The sequence below is a fragment of the Prunus persica genome, chromosome G6, assembly GCF_000346465.2.
Source record: "Prunus persica cultivar Lovell chromosome G6, Prunus_persica_NCBIv2, whole genome shotgun sequence".
NCBI lineage: Eukaryota > Viridiplantae > Streptophyta > Magnoliopsida > Rosales > Rosaceae > Prunus > Prunus persica.
The window spans coordinates 29337702-29355112 of record NC_034014.1 but is presented as its reverse complement, the minus strand read 5'-3'; the positions used below and the strand labels follow the sequence as shown (position 1 = coordinate 29355112).

Sequence of the window (17411 nt, the reverse complement as noted above, 5' to 3'; positions counted from 1 at the left end):
AAACAGGGTTGTTAATTTGATACAGCTTAGTCATCATTTTCTATTACTTTCAAATGGCTATATCTCGTACACATCGCATAAGTAATCTTTTGAGAAAGTAAAGAAAACGATAACAAAAATACACGAGCAGAGCACCAAATCCCCTTCCATTTAACTAACCCTGTTGAGATTCTGGAAAATAAATAAATAAAAAGAAAACCCTGTTGTGATATCAGATCATAATTTAAAATAAACATCCAGGTACAAAAAGAAAACACTAATAATAGATACAGCGAACATTCCTGAATACAGCGAACATTCCTGAAGGGAAAAGAAACAAATTCCTTTTGGATGACATAATCCCCTACATCCTAATGATACATATCAACCTTATTTCTGATTGACTTCTCAAATTCTTCCTATGAAACTATAACAACAGACCACAACTATGTACGCATATTTTACAAACTACCCAACAAATAGTTAATGATATATGCACCGCCATGGCCAGTTAGTACAATCTGTTTAGAGTTTCTGCGGAAATCTCATCCGTATTAATGTAACAAACCATCCTTTTGTGGTTCCCGTGCTACTGGCTGCGCAAATCAGGCAAGCCGAATCACTTTAGCATCGAACCACAGCGTCAACCTCTTGTTGCCATGTGCTACATATACACTCATGAAGCTAGTCTTAGTGCCCTCCCCTCGGCCACAAGGTAAGATAAGTTTAGTATTCTGTGTGGGGGCACCTCTTACAAAGAACCAGGCAACATTACACAAATCCAGATGAATCACTCCCAGTCTGGTCTCCAGCATCCGACATATCCTGGGGAGCACGAGTCTTAACCTGATACACCTTCTTGACTGGCTGCGGCTCATATGCTCCACCAAATCCAGTTTCCTGTTGCCTATTATATAACCCACCGTTTGCAGTTGATTCTTTGTTAATCCACTTGGGAGGCGGTGAAGGAAGAGCATCCTGCGCAAACTGGTGTTGTGGGTTCGTGGAGTACCCTGAATTTGGCATCCCTGGTTGCCCGGCAGGAGACCTGGTTCTCACACTTTCTTCCATTGTTAAACCAGACATCCCAGTTCTCAAGCTGTGGTACTGTTCTTGATATTGTACTCTTTCTTGTGTCCTAAAACTCTGTTCTTGATATTGGACTCTTTCTTGAGCTCTAAAACTCTGTCTGTCACCCTGCATACCATTTGAGGAGGGAAATCTAGGCCTAGCCATGATGCCCTGAGGAGTGAACGAGTTTCCATACTTTGCTTCTTCACGGAAGCCCTTTTCATACCCAGAGGGCCCAGCTGGTCTTGGTCTATTGACTGGATAGTTTCCTGGAAAATTACGTAGCGGTTGTTGGTCCCAAAATCCCGAAGCTGAATTATTAGATCTAATATTAAGTGTGTTCTTGACAAGTCGATGAGCTGCTTCTCCCAACATAGGTCCAGCAATTGCTCCAGGTACTTGTGGCCTGTTAAAACAAACGCACCACAATTAGAAACCACTATCCAGAGTCCAGGGTTGCAATTATAAGATTAAGATTCTCAGGTATTCTTTATTTAAAATCTTGTAAGCTAAAACCTGAAAAAGAAAGACAATTAAGAATTTTGCCACATCAAAGTTAGAATATTTACCTCTCTCTGCCTTGCTGGCGTCGACCATTGTCTTCATGCCATAATGCAGGGGCTGGTTTGATGTCCATAGGTTTTACAACCTGAAGACATAAAAGAAAATTTCAATCATACCCAATGATTTACAGTAATATAAAAAATAATAGAACAAAAAGAAAGGAGGCACAGGCAATTGAAGCATATTTCCCAACCGTCTTAGCATCTAAAAAAACATAAAATTATCCCTTCTTGAAAAATTATGAAGGGAGCGGTTTCAAGATAAATCAACACAGGGAGTGATTTTAAGAAAAGCCCAACTCATGTATAGCTGTTACGTTATTTGACACCCAAAGAAATGACAAGCTAAGTTTTAGCAATATCTTCTAGACATTGTCACATTAGAAAATTCACAATGACCACAAAAACATAATACTCTTCATTTATACAAAAAGTGAAGCAACAAAAGACCAACCACAGGAACCTGATATGTCCCAAACTATAACAGGAAGCATACCACACACACCATGACATGTAGTAATGAATAAAAACTCTGTAAGACTTGAGAAAGAATTTTAAAGAGAATCACATACCTTTTTGGGCATGACCACACCCTGGGGAGGTTCTGGGATGTGTTTATGAGCCGCGGGATTAAGATAGGTAACATTTCTGCATATAAAAACTGCCCACTATGAAACACTATCCTCTTTAAATAATCAGACGACAACAGTAGGGGCCCTACTTACAAGACTTGGTTATAATCAATGTTCGGATAACCACGAACAGGGGAAGGGATTACGCATCGAACACCATTTCTCTCAGATAACCAAAGGTATCCATTCATTCCACCACTGAAAAGGTAAACACAAAGCAATGGTAATAACTCTAGTGAGTTTCAACAATGACAATTAGACCATAAGTCCACATAAACAGCTACCAAATTAACCAACCTGGCAATTGTGTCTATCGGCCATACAAATCTTTCCTGAGGGGCTGACTGATAATATAGTTGGTAGTACAACTTCATTTCTGCCGCCAAAGGATGAGATGGATAGACATAAAGCAAATCAAGCATCACACTATTCCGAGCCTGCTCTTCCTCCTGCATGTAACAAATAGAGTATAAGCACTCAAAATGTAGAAATGGTAGGCCACTTCATCTTAGTTATTGCAGTTAGAAGATGCCCTAACCAGTCCTATCATAAGATAAGTAATACGCTCATCGCAGCCCACCATACAAGATCTTTAACTCCTCTAATCTCACCCAAATGGAATCCATTATCCCAAAGATCAACAACTTCCCCAGCGCACCATATAAGCCATTTCTAACAAAAAATATAGCCAATAATTTCAATACTTTTTGTCCAGAACTCGAAGTGATTGGCATGATATATATATATAATTTTATTCTCAGAACCAGAGAATTCAGTCTACATAGTGGTATATTTTTCCCCAAAAAACCATGATTGTGCTCTTAACTTATATACAACTCTTGCAAACTACTATAATTTCCCAAAAGCTTAAAGCTTTGTTTAAACAATTGGTATACTAAAGCCTTGTAAGGGGTTTAAAGCTTTCAATCAAACTGTGAACATCATGTATAACTAAAGCAAAAAATATTAGGGGAGTACAAATACACGATGTTCCAGACCGTTAAAGTGCTTTCAAGCCTCCTTGTCTGAGCAAGCAATTTCTTCTCATCAATGAATGGCAATTTGGCAACACCCTGACTTCCAAACACACACATAAAGTGATACAATTACAATTAGTTTACCCCCAAAAAGAAAAAAGAAGTTCGATGAATGAAAAAAAAATAATTTACAGTACTACACAAGAACGTACCTGCCATGCAAAGCGCTTGCCATTCATGTCAATCTCAAAATCTGGAGAGAGATATTTGAAAAGAAATTATTGATGAGGATATAACTTCACAAGATATAATGATTCGTACAACTAATCAAGTTTACCAGAAGGATAGAAATTATAGATTGGTGATGATGGATCAGTCATCAAGTTTCTGTATTTTTCCGGAAGAGCACTAGAGCTGTAACATGGGAACACCAAGTTTACCATTACCACATGTAGCATGAATAATAAGAAAGATTTTCTTCTTCAATAAATACATAATGAAAAGTTTTTCGAAAGAATTTATTATTTAACGCCACAGAGAGAGAGAGAGAGAGAGAGAGAGAGAGAGAGAGAGAGACCTTGCAGCCGGTAAGGTTCCCATGAGCTGATCAAAGGGTTTAAATGGCTCTCCCAAGAAAAATGTTATTTCCAATTCATCTAAATCTTTTAGATCAGAAGCAAAAGGGGCATAATGATACGGGTAGTACCTGAAACAAACAGATACAAGCACAGTTATTGAAAATGAACTAGACACCAACCCAGTCAACGAGTTCGCTCATCGGTTCACCATCCAACTTTCAGGTAGAGCAGTCAGACCTCCAGATCATTATAGCATACCAACAGATACCTTATGTAAACTAACTTAGACGGATATGACTTAAAGTATAGGATCCATGTTCAAGTTCAACACATAATGGTCCAACAACCTAGTGGTTCGATAGCATTTACCTTTTGTTTTATAACAAAAGGAAATATACAATAGTTTTATGACGTGCAACAGGCGAAAGGACCTGTCCTTTGGCCTCCAGGTCAAAAGACCAAAGTTACCTAAAAATATCCATATTTGAAAATCATAACATAATACCAGGATCCATAATGAACCAACGGTTGAATGGTACATTGATCAGGTTGAACAGTCCCAATAGCTCAACTGGAGCCACTAAAAGGGTAACTTGAGTCAAAGTCCTTCACTCTGTCTGGCCTGAGCTAATTTGGATCATAAGGCAGAGGTGCAGTATCCTGTTACTCGGAAAACGGAGACAGTACATGTAACATGTCTGCCGTATGGAGTTCAATTACCTATTCTGATAAGCATATGAGATTTAGATATTTTAGTGGGACATCCTTAAGGGATAGGTGGAAATCATCCTAACGGCAGGATACAAGAATATATATATACGTCTGTATATATAGTATATACACACAAATATACAATATCGTATCTAAGCAATAAGATGAGACAAAGTAGATAAAAGGAAGCAAAACATTTTCTAATCAAGTCAAACTAACCATTGCCATGAGCAGACCCCTTGGTAGTAATATCGGCAGACCCAACATAAGCCTTCTACATATTTTAAAACCTGCAAAGAAACGTACACATTTTAGCATGGAGTAATTTAATACTTGTATCATCGAACTAGGCAGAAACAACAGCAAAAAGAAGATGAAAAGCTTTTGATTTAGAACACCCTCAACAACATAACTGAGTCAATATACAACCATATTCACTACCAAAATAATATGAACAGAAATGGCTCCCATGAGGGAACTTACTAAGTCCTTTTTAACATTATCAATCTCCTCGGGCTTTGTTACTTGAAATTTCTCAGCATAGTACCTCTCTGTATATCCGGGCTCCCCCAATTTAACCTGAGAAACAAAATAAAAATCAGTTCTCAACGTATTCAGAAATATCAACACCATAGATCCTTTAATTACTCTACTTCACCTGCCCAATTTACAGGACTTCCATGAAAGGACCGCCCGACAGTACAAGTGGTTAATGAAAATTTCAAACAAACCAAAGTATCCTAAAGCAATGAAAAAGTCAATTCTTACCAAATTCGCCCTCTGCTAAAATTCATATAAAAGAAAAACTGCTAGAGTCAACAAAATAGACATTACTAGCTTTCAGGAAAGACATCATAGCTAAATCTGAAGAAAAACTGTAATACACATTAAAACTAAAACTTAATTACTAAACAATTTCAAGAATTGCTGATGGTAGGTTAACACTGACAAGTTCCTGAAAGGCTGTGCTACACGAGGGTTCTCAGCAACCCTTTGGGATTCAACTACAAACTCCTTTATGAATTGAGCCCAAGACCTCTCCTTCACAATGGGAAGATGTACGACCTCTCTAAAAGACACGGTAAATTGAGACCATTAATTTGCTTAAAGGGTGCTTGAGAGAGTGAATTTTTCGGTTTTGAAAAGTTTCCATGGGACAAGAAAGGACACTAAAAAGTCTTAGTTGTCCAAAGAGAACTAACTATTCTGTTGAGTTTGTAAAATGCTTTTGCAGTCACTTCATGACATCACAGTGAAATGAGTTAACAATGACATATATAGCTGGCACAAGAAAGGCTAAGTTCTTTATCACTGTGTTATACAAAAATTTAATCACATAGTTGCAGTTAAATCAGAGACCTTGTCGACCACCGGAGCGGGTAGCTCTGCAGAAGATTCTCTTCTAGATCTATTTCTCATCTCTTCATTATTCTCTATAGCCTGCAATATAAACATCATCAGCATAAAGAAAAATTCACGCTTGTTTATCATTGATTGAAGGAGTAAACTACTTCTAGATACCAGCAGCAGCAAAGATGCAGTAACCTATAATCCCACAATATAACCCCCAAAATAAAAATTAAGCTGGATGTGTTAAAATATGGTTGGAAAAACAAGGGCCTAAAAACCTTTGGTTCACATATCATGCAGGGAAATTAGTGAGTGGCCTAACATTTCTGTCAAAGGGATCCAAATGAAGCCCGGACACAACAAAAAGGTCTCTACATATCTATGATATGTCATCATATCCATATTCTCTAGTCAGCAAAGTGAGTATCATATGGATAGACCTAATGCTCATGCAACAAGAGCATATACCTATAAATTATCTCCTGCTGGACATGCCTATAAAACTACCATCATAGTATACATCTCATAGAAAAGTTTTTCATTTTTTTTAACCAAACATCTCACCCCTAATAAGGGAAAATATTAAGACCACTGGAATTCCATTATAGTCAAATAATCACCAAATGAAAAGTACGCTAGAATATCAGTCTTCACTACAAGGTGCTGACTTGGCGTAGCAAACTAACGGATGAAAGCAGCAACTTCCCAGTGAAAAGAATAAAGTATTTATCATGCTTAAATTGAAATCCATGTGTTTCATATGATGCTCCAGAAGGCTGAGAAACAAAAGAACTGATAATACATGTTCAGTCAGAAGATGCAGAATACCTGCTGAATCCGAACCCGCTTTTGAAAGATTTGGCGTTCAAAAACAGCAACAGATTGAATAAAATGCTCTACTCTGTCTAACAATACCTGTGATAAAAACTTAAATACGTAAGTACATCCACTGAAATAGATAGTTTCAATATTGACTAAAATAAACTACCCTGCAATCGCCAATCGTAGAACTCCAAAAATGAAAGCAGGAGCTTTTTGCCAACAAAGACAATACTAATAAAAGGGGAAAAGTGCTTTTCGCTATAATAAATTGCAAAGATTACTATGTTATAAGCAAGGCCCACATAGAAACAAATTTAAACAAATAAATGCAATAACAGACATTTTTTAAGAGAGATGGAGTGGCAGAGATATCTTAAATTAGATATTTTACATAGAACCAACAAAAAAAAGAGACTATGGCCAATAGTAATAATCATGTTCTACTCCTTATTGTTATTCCTTTTATAATTGTGTCTCAATATCAGGCACATTATATCCAACTCAACACTGCAGTCATCCACAATTCAAAAGGGCCTTACTTTCATTGGAGTTGAGGTATTATTATAGTGAGCTAATGCATTAGATCAATAATAAGCAGTCAGTCGCATCAGTCTCCTACATTACAATAGAGATGATCCCAATATTGTTATTGTGGAAATGACAGCAATGACGGACAATGACAGCAATGACATTCGTTTAATCTCCATAGATGCACAGCACCCATTACAAACATCATAGAATTTTTTTCATAAGAACGAAAATTCTGACCGACTCTTCAGAAACAACATAAATGCATAACACGCTTTACAAACATCATAGAATGAAAATTGCGCTTGACTCTTCAGAAAGCATTTATGGCAAAAGCAATGAGGTACAAGTTTAACAGACATGTAAACGAGAGTGATTTACCTCACCCGCATCAGTAAGATAACCACCCATAGCAGTAAACTCCCTTCTATAAATATGCATCAATAAATTAATAGCACCCTGAGACAGGTAAAAAGTTTACAATTTCATCAAAAATAGAAAGCAAAGTGAAAACCAAACAAAAGGACCAGTGCAACAAATCTTATGGTTTGATAAAGTAAAAGCTACATTTTAGTTGTAAAAAACAAGGATGAAACCACAATAATATTAGTTTCTAAACCCTAGAAATGGATAACTTCAGAACATTAAAGCAACAGCCTGCCTGCCACAATAACATACCTCCCTTATCTCCAATGTCGGCATATGTGGAAGAAAATCATTGCCAACAAAAAAACACATAAACACAAAATCATCCACTATCCTTTCAAAGTTAATCTGAAAAGGAGGATTAGGAATCTCCAGCTCATATTGCAAGTATTCGCGCAATACCCATATGTTGAGGAACTGCACAAACAAAATGTCAGCTTAGAAATAATATGAGATTGATATGAGAGGAATTCAGAAATGGTATCAACGAGAGGCAGGATGCCACTTCTCCAACCTGATATTTCTTCTTGTGAATTGGGGTTTCATCTACAACATTTCCATAATCATCAAGTTTACCACGACACTCAGCTGCCAGATGACCAACTTGCCCACAAAGAAAACATTTTTCTTGTTGACCTGGAAGAGTAATCACCTGTGCAATTGTAGTAAATAATCTATAAGATCAACTGCTTGCAATAAACAATTTAAACTTCAGAATGTTCTGAAGAAAAGAACTGACCTCTCTTAATATTGAGAAGTGAACCTCATGTGTAGCTAAAGCCAGCATAATAAGATCTGCATCCTGATTATGATGATCCAAATGCTTACTTAAGAACTAAACAACTAAGTAACGAAACAAAGGCATACAAAAAGCATCCCTTTCAAAGAACAAATGACATGCAACACGAAAGAATAATGACAAACAGAAAACGTAGGAATCATAAAAGGCTTAAATAAACACTTACCAAACCATAGAGACAATGCCGAGTGTTCGGATCAAAACCAAGAAGGTTGCGCTGCAATCGTATGTATGACATTATTTTGTGCTCTCCCTCGCCAGAAACATTTGAATCAGACAGAATAACCTTCAAATAATCACCCAATGCAGCCCCATAAATAAATTTAGAGAGACAAAGTACCCTGAAAACCAGAAGTACATGGTAAAAATATAGAGAATGGATTACTCCGTAGGCAAAGAATAATCCGATCTTGAAGGGACTAAGGGAAGCAATGAAAAATTACTACAGTCAAAAATGTCAAACCAACCTTGGTAGATCGCCAACCAGGGTTGTGGTTTAACCTACTTTGTATGAAATATTGAAGTGCCACCGAAAGCACTGCCATAAATTGAGTGCCCGGAGTAATAACATTTGAATCTGATGTTTCAGGCTTCTCTTTAGGAATCAAATATGTCCCCTCCATCTCAAATTCTTTCTTCAGTCTTTCCTCTTCGGCTTCCTAAAAGAGTATAATGTTTTAAAAGACAACAATAAGTTCACTGGCTCACTGAATATGAACCAATTATGCGCAGTAAGTAAGATATTACCACCTCAGCCACATTACTTACCGCATCAGCCGCATCTTTTGCAGCTCTGAAACGTCGAGAACGTTGCTGATTCATTTTAGCTCTTGGAGCAACCCCGTCTGCAGGATTAAAAATATATGAAGTACGGAATTTAGGGCAAAGAAAGTTATTATAGATGACACTTAACAGATCTAAGATAAACCTTACCAATTGCCATAAAAAGAAGCTTTCTTGGGCGAACCAATGAGAATAGATGGTCAATGTAATCAAATATTGAACTGAATACATCATCATAGGTAGCAGGAGCAGGCTGCACACAAAAAACATGTCCTGAGGGCACAACTTTACGAAAAGGCATTTCATCATCGAGAGGTAAATTAAAGAACATAAAATGATAACTTTTATCCAACTTCGTCCAACGTAATATTTAAGTCAACATATGAGTTATAAACAACAGAATCTCATATTTCCCACAAGAAAAGGGAATTAAATCCAAGTATCAAGCCACATAAATACATATACATTTATATGCGTTATTAATGAGCTCAGTTTAGCATACCATGTACATTTTCTATCATTCATAAATCCAATTAATCATAACTAAGGACTAAAGGTTATCTCTAAGATTACCAAAACTCAATCATTTCAATCATCAAACACAAACACACCAACAATTAACTAAATTCTCTCAGACTGGAAAAATGTGGAAATTGTTGAAGTAACTTAGAAGCAAAGCTAGCATCACCAAACCAATGATTTTGAACAACATATTCCCATTAACAAGAAATACACCTAAATTCTATCTCTGATAGCACCAAAGTCAACCGTTAACAAGAAAATATATAGAAAGAAATAAAAAGAATGGAAATTGTCGACGGAAAAGATTGGAAAACCTTGCCATCGGGATGAAAACAGGGATGTATAATGCCGTTCATGTCGAGGTACAAGTTGTCGAACTCATAGCCATTAGGGTTTGGTCTGGAAACGTCGATCGGTAGGGGCACGCCATTGGGGCCCTCCCTAGGCTGTTCCTCCACCACGTCGACGATGGACAGTGGGTACCGATCCGCTAGCCAGCGGTAAAACGCAGGAACGCCCATGAACTTGGTGTCGTTTTGGCGAGGTCGGAGATCGGACGGGACTGAACGAGTTAATAATTTGAACACAGAAGGAAAGAGAGAAGGTTATTGGAGATCTGCTTGTACGGAACTTTCTGGTGGCTAATATGGAAAATTGTATTATGACGAAAATGCCCTCACCCTGGGGCCAATACCCAAGAAGCAAGAGGTGCCGAATTAGGGAGTGTTTGGATGCTGAGGATGGTTGTACGTATTTATTTTTGCTGAAATGAGGTGTTGTACTTTGCTCGTGTTGGCACTGGGCAGAGCCGGGAATTCTTACGCCTATTATTTCTCGACCCAAAATAAATAAATCAAAATTAATACTCTTAATTAAAACAATTGGGGATCGTTTGATAGGGGACTGTCATGGATTGGACTAAATTCTGAAATTGTCTTGAATTGGTTTAGCATAGCATAAACTGAATAACACTTGTATTATGTTTGGTGTATGTTTGATTGGACTAAGATTAAAATATTTTAAAATATTTTTCTTGAAAAGTAAGTTTTTAAAAATATTTTTTTAAAACTTTTCCGGTCTCCTTCGAGATCTCCCTCAGCCCCCTTCCCCTTCTTGGACCTCCAACAATCCCACCATACCCACCATTCGCAACAAATCTCAAAGCGAGTTAGTGATGACGAGTCAAAATCTTTGGTTTGATTGGCGCCATGAGATCTCTGTGTTGCTCGGAGGAGAGAATCGTGTGGAGGTCGTCTGATGGGTTTCTTCAATTTAATCATTTTTGTTTGACTGAGTTTTGATAATTGAAAAGGAGAAATTGAGTTTGATGAGTAAAAGAAATACAATAACTTTTTTTATTTTTTATGGGTTTGGTTAATTAAAAGATAAGGAAAGTTGTCTGGTTAAGGATTGATTCAATTAATGGGTTTGGGTTAGTGGCTGTTGGAGAGAGGGAAGGGATGAAGTGGGCGGAGTCAGTAGCCGTCACATAGAGAAGATGAGAGAAAGGCAAAGCCGCTCCAGACCTAGCTTTCTCATACTGCTTGAAAGCTACGGAGGGGAGGGGTATCTGGGTTTGTTTGGGATGAGGGAGGAACTATTTTATTTTATTTTATGAGGTTGCTGCGACGGTTGATTGGGGTTGCTGTGACGGTGGGGTTTTGGATCGGTTGTAGGTGCTTGGGTGATCGGTGGTTGTGGATGGCGCTTGGATAGTCAGTGGTTGCAGGCGCTTAGGTCAGGACTATGTTGTACTCCCATTCCACGCGGGTCTCATTAAGAACACCTAAGAAGGTGTTTTTGGTGGGGTCAATATTGACAGTCTCACTTAAAATTAGAACCAAGTGTAAACAAATATGGGATAAAAATTTATCTAATCCAATCCAAGCTAAGAAAGTATAACAAACGAGCCCTTGCAGATTGTCGCGCCTTGAAAAATGGATGAGAACTACGACATAAGGAGGAAAAAAAAAAAGAGTGCAAAGTGGATAAGGACGATTTATTAATCTTGAGCAAAAAAAAAAAAAGATAACTATAAAGAAACTCATTTCTAGCTATAGAATCATAGAAATACCCTACATGAAATTGACTTCATAAACACACCCTACCTTACATTAAATAGACTTTATAAACACACCCTACTATTGCCAGCTTTTTTTTTTTCTGTTAGTTTACTTAATATACAGATTTCCTGATTTACCCTTTAGTGAGAAATTCATACAAAAAACTCAAAATTGGATTATTACTCATTAGTTGTTACTCTCTCTCTCTCTCTCTCTCTCTCTCTCTCTCTATAGTGTAGACGCAGATATATTTCATTGAAAAGCACAAAGCCACACAGTGCCAGAAGTAGTAGCCTCGATCCAATGAGTTGTTGCAGACGACAATGGATTTCTCGGTAAAAATTAAAATGTGCGAATTTTCATTTCCTATTGTTTATGCTTAATTTTTGATTTTCCGATTAATTAAGCAGGGGGTTGAGCAGAGATTGAGGTCTTTATCATTGGGCAAGTGGATCTGCGCAACATTTATACTGTTTGTAGCGATCATAGAGGTGTTGATTTTTGCAGTGATCGGTTGCTTCAAAGGCCGTCCCCGCCCAACCAATCGCCGTTTCATTTTCGGCGATATGTCTATCATCGCCGATGAAACCAGATGTATGAATTTATTTATTTATTTAAAATATTTAGAAGATTAAGAAAACTATATATATGCAGAACTTCGAATTGTAAATTATTTCCTTTTGCTTTGGGAATTTTGAAAAAAAAAAAGGAAGAAGAAGAAGAAATAAATGATTAGTTAATGAGAATTTTGAATGCTGTTTGGGCTGTTTACTTGCATGAAATCATGATGCAGTTACTGTTAATGAGCTGGAGGTATTGTATGAGCTGTTTAAAAAGTTGAGTAGTTCAATTATCGACGACATATCGATTCATAAGGTCAGCCAAATTTCTTTGAATCATTCAAATTCAATTATGAAGAAATGTGTTGTTTCTTTCTAGTTTCATGCATTGTAGTAATTATTTGGATGATGATTATGTTGCAGGAAGAGTTAGCACTATTTAGAACTCCCTATGGTGAAAATCTTTTCTTGGACAGGGTATATGCTTCATACCAACATCTTGCACTAATTGACTAGGATAAATATAATTCCCTACACCTACTTACACGAACTGGATTTTGCTTTTCTAGGTTTTTGATCTCTTTGATGAAAAGAAAATGGTGTCTTTGAAATGTGTTGTTCGTGCACTCAATGTCTATATATTTTGAAAGTGTTTATCACCCTTATGGTAGTGAAGTGGTTATTAGTTATTACCAATGAGTTTTCTGGTATGGCCTTGGTACTAACAAAGCATGACATAAAGGAATATGTAAACAGCCACCCGACCCGCCCATTGTGGATACTTGTTTTACTGCTTTCATCAGTTTCATGGTCATTTCTATATGCAAGCTTTGTTATCTTGATGACCTTGTACGTAAAGTTGCTTCTGTTTATTTTGAGGAACAATATGCTGATATGATATTTACAATGCATTCTGTTCGTCAAGACTCCATGTGTCGTGTTGGTTTGTACGGTGAATTTTAAAACGGTTGGCTTTATTTTTTGCAAAAGATATCGAATTAACAGTGTTTTTTGCAAAAGATGAAGAAGAAGAAGAAACTCTGAAAAATCGACCTAGGCGGGAAAACACCGCAGCGAGTTCACTCTAAACATTAGGGGTAGGCACCAGGGAGTGAGACGGCGCTTGGGAATGTTTCACAGTAAATCAATCCAATAGTTCAATTTTTTCTTCTTCTTTTTGTTCGTGGGAATGTTTTCCTTTGACTACGTAAGTTTGGATGTTGTTTTACTAGGTGGTAATCAGAGCTTGTGGAGAATTTAGTACTCACAACTTCTTCTATGGCATAGTATTAACAGTGTACTTTTTCCCTTTTTGTAGAGGTATTTCCTTTTGCCTTTACGATTGTATGTGGTGTAACTATGGACAATTGGAGGTGGTTTCTGCAAAAGATATTGAATGTTTTGATGGGCTTTTTAAGGTTTTTTTATAAAATTTTTTTGTATGAAATGGTATTAATTATGTACTTATATATAAAGGGAGCTTTAGTTTTAAAACACAATATAGTTTACTAATTTGGAAGATAGTAATACAATTTCATCTAATTAGCATAAGGCAAAAGACCAAATTGTGGTACCTAATTTTACAAAAATATCATTAAAACATATCAAAATTACACACAATGCCACTCCTTCTAAGGCAAGCATACTATGCCACATGTACATATCTAGCCAATCATATCTCGCCGCCGGCCACCACTGCCAGAATCCTGCCGCCGGCCACCACTGCCGGACTTCTGCCGCCGCCCACCACCGCCGGACTTCCGCCGTCGGCCACCACCGCCGGACTCCCGCCGTCGGCCACCACCGCCGGACTCCCGCCGCCGGCCACCTGCCACCACCATCGTTGGCCGCCACTGCCCGTCGCCGACCACCACCGTCGGACTCCCGTCGCCGGCCACCTGCCACCACAACCGTTGGCCGCCATCGTCTGCCACTGTCTGTAGATGACCAACTCCGTTGCCCTTTATTCACCTTTAAAAAAAAGTTTGTGTCATTGAATGGACTCGAACCTTGACCCTCAAAAGAGGAAGGCTCACTCACAAACCACTACACCAAACTTGATTTTGTAATATTTATTCAATTATACAATATTTATATAAACAATCAATGGTTTATTAAAAAAAATAAAAATAAAAATAAAAAACATTTCAACACTTATTCACACAAAAACTGCAAATAAAAACAGAAACTGCAACAAAAATATAATGTAGATATCAATTATGTTAAAAAAATAAAAACGAAAAAGAAAACAGCTACAAAAATAATTGTAATTAAATGAAAACTGCAATGCAGTTTTCGGTTTCCAAAAGTCCAATTTTGAGTTCTCTTGCTCTTAAGTAGTTCTACTCTTCTCTTGCCCACCTAATTCCTCATCTAGGTAGCTTCTACTCTTTAAATTGGTGAGGTTGAAGACCAAGGAAAGAGCAAAAATCCAATTGTAATTAAATGAAAACTGCAATGCAGTTTCCAAAAGTCCAATTTTGAGTTCTCTTGCTCTTGAGTAGTTCTACTCTTCTCTTGCCCACCCAATTCCTCATCTGGGTAGCCTCTACTCTTCAAATTGGTGGGATTGAAGGCCAAAAAAAAAGGAAAAATCATATTGTAATTACAAAAACTGCAATGTAGTTTGTGCAAAACTATAATGCAGAACTTGTATAAAATTTTACTGAACTAAAGCTTAAATGGTATTGCAAAATATCATATGAATTTTTATTTATTTATTTTTGTTTTGTACCCAAGGAAAAATACAACAGAACGACTCGGTTGTATGTGTCAATTAACTATTAGGATTGAGAAGCCACGTAAAATCAACACCACATATGTTCCCCTGTGGCTTCGGTGGCTAACCCACTATATGAAAAACATTACAGACACGAGTTACAGGCATATGAAAACGAAACTATTGGTGTAAAATTGAAGATATTGACCTTGTGTGCATCTGCATCAGTGTAATGATGAGCAGTATCATAAGAAGATACAAACCCCTGGGACCTAAGAAACTTGTAAACATGTCCACATTTGCTTCCATTCCAGTCAGTGAAGCAAGAATAGATTGCAACAAAAGGCAAAATGAGAGCAAAATCTACATCAAATACTTCAAAATCAACTTCTCAAACCAAAACATAACTACAAAATTGAAATAAGAATTTGATCTAGAAAACATATACCTTACCAGATGAAAAACAGAGTTTCGCGTGAGCAGAAGGAAGATGACAGAGAGGGTGTTGTTGTCGATGGAGCAAATAAGGAAGAGGAGAGAGAGCGGTGTCGTCATCGTTGATTGAGCGAAGAAGGAAGAGGAGAAAGAGATGACGTCGTATCTTCGATGGAGAGAAGAGGGAAGATGAGAGAGAGGGCGTCGTCGTCGATGGAGTGAATAAGGAAGAGGGGAAAGAGAGGGGCTGAGATATGGTTTTAAACAAAAGGGTAAAAATGTATTTTATCTTTATAATTTAGACATGCCCAATGAATTTGGGCCTCCTCTTTGGCTTAATCCAAAATAACAATTCTTTTCTAAGTATTAAAATCAAAACAAAAATACCCAATGTCTCAAATACTAATTAGTAAAGTAAATTATGTCTAATACCTAATTTTTCTTTATATAAATTGGTATTAACAATGTACTTCTATGACATGGTATTAACAATGTACTTCTATAACATGGTACTAACAATGTACTTCTATGAAATGATATTAACAATGTACTTCTATCACATGGTATTAACAGTGTACTTCTATCACATGGTATTAATAGTGTACTTCTATAACATGGTATTAACAGTGTACGAAGATTTGATGGAGAAGGGTAGTAAAGACAGCTCCTTGATTTTCGTGATTTATTTTTTTAGTTTGGGTTTTTTTTTTTATAAATTTGGACTGGGCTTGTTTTGGATTCTTTTTGAGTTTTTTGTGTTGGGTTTGTTTTAAGTTAATCAATGGTAGATATGTAATTTATAGGAACTTTAACACTCATTTCTTATGTAGTAAATAGGTTTTGGGTATGTTTCTAAAGTGCATTTCATGTAGGGTTTTTTTTAATAATTTCAGCCCCTATTCTGGGTATATTCCTAAAGCTCCTAACAAAAAATTTATTTGACAATTTATAGATTAATAGGATAGATCCTTCAATTAATAAGGTAAATTACATACATGGTTAGACCAGTCGGCTAAAACATTGAGTTTGTGTGAAATTGGATTTAACTGAATTGGCCAACATATGAGTAAGCATTAGTAGTCTCAGTTGATGACTAAGCATCGGTAGTTTCAGTTGATGAGGAAGTCATCCAAGCCCTTACTGACTCGTAACTATAAGATTTTGAGATGTTGCACTTAAATTCGAATCTCCTTTATTATAAATTAGATTCATTTAGGCTATCTTAGTCGGTTGGGATAGTGAGTTTGTGCATTGCACTCAAATTCAAATCATCCTCTTGATAAATTAGATTATTTTTTATCAAATAAATTAAATTAATTTAGGCTATCAATTATATAAAAAATAAACCTTATTAGTAACCAACAAATGAATATGGGTTTATGTTATTTTATTTTGGGTCGAAAAAGTGTCATATTGAAAAAATGGCCGCATAAATCAGAGCAAGCCCTGAAAATATCAACAGTAAATGTTTCAAAACGCATAGAAACAGCATCAAAATCAAGACTGAAATTAAGGGCCCAAACAAGCAGCCCCAAAAAGACTTCAAAATATTTACAGGCCTAGTTCTTTAAAGATTCCGATACTTCAAAATTAGGCTCAAAAATACCGCGAGTGGACTCGGACCAGACGAAAATTTCCTGTGTCTTTCAGTTTTCGCATATTTTTGTGCACATTGTTATAAAAGTCTTGAAATGGAGCCCACACATACTGTTCATTACTGTACATTACTGTTCATCACTGTTCATTTGACGGCTTTGATAGAGTTTGTCTGTCACGGGTGAACAGTGATAAATAGTGATGAATAGTGATTATTTCAGCCTATAAATAAGAAGAGAAACGGAAAGAAGAAGGAGAAGAAAAAAGGAGAAAGGAAGAGAAGGAAGAAAGAGGAAA

The 17411-nt window shown here is 36.8% G+C and overlaps 2 protein-coding genes across 2 annotated transcripts; one reads left to right on the top strand and one right to left on the bottom strand.

The window, feature by feature from the left end:
• Positions 184–10362, bottom strand: LOC18773196 (5'-3' exoribonuclease 4). Its single transcript, XM_007208311.2, has 22 exons — positions 10056–10362; positions 9370–9472; positions 9205–9281; positions 8904–9095; positions 8603–8722; positions 8377–8439; positions 8152–8289; positions 7890–8054; positions 7593–7670; positions 6690–6776; positions 5871–5951; positions 4995–5090; positions 4731–4801; positions 3800–3928; positions 3560–3636; positions 3435–3475; positions 3244–3318; positions 2543–2694; positions 2339–2443; positions 2186–2261; positions 1620–1699; positions 184–1456 (listed from the first exon to the last, which is right to left on the bottom strand). The coding sequence occupies exons 1-22, from the start codon at positions 10260–10262 to the stop codon at positions 751–753; spliced, it is 2919 nt and encodes a 972-aa protein (XP_007208373.1). The 5' UTR covers positions 10263–10362; the 3' UTR covers positions 184–750.
• Positions 12128–13011, top strand: LOC18772513 (calcineurin B-like protein 10). The gene is made up of 5 exons (XM_020565914.1): positions 12128–12139; positions 12215–12398; positions 12598–12680; positions 12788–12841; positions 12934–13011. The coding sequence occupies exons 1-5, from the start codon at positions 12128–12130 to the stop codon at positions 13009–13011; spliced, it is 411 nt and encodes a 136-aa protein (XP_020421503.1).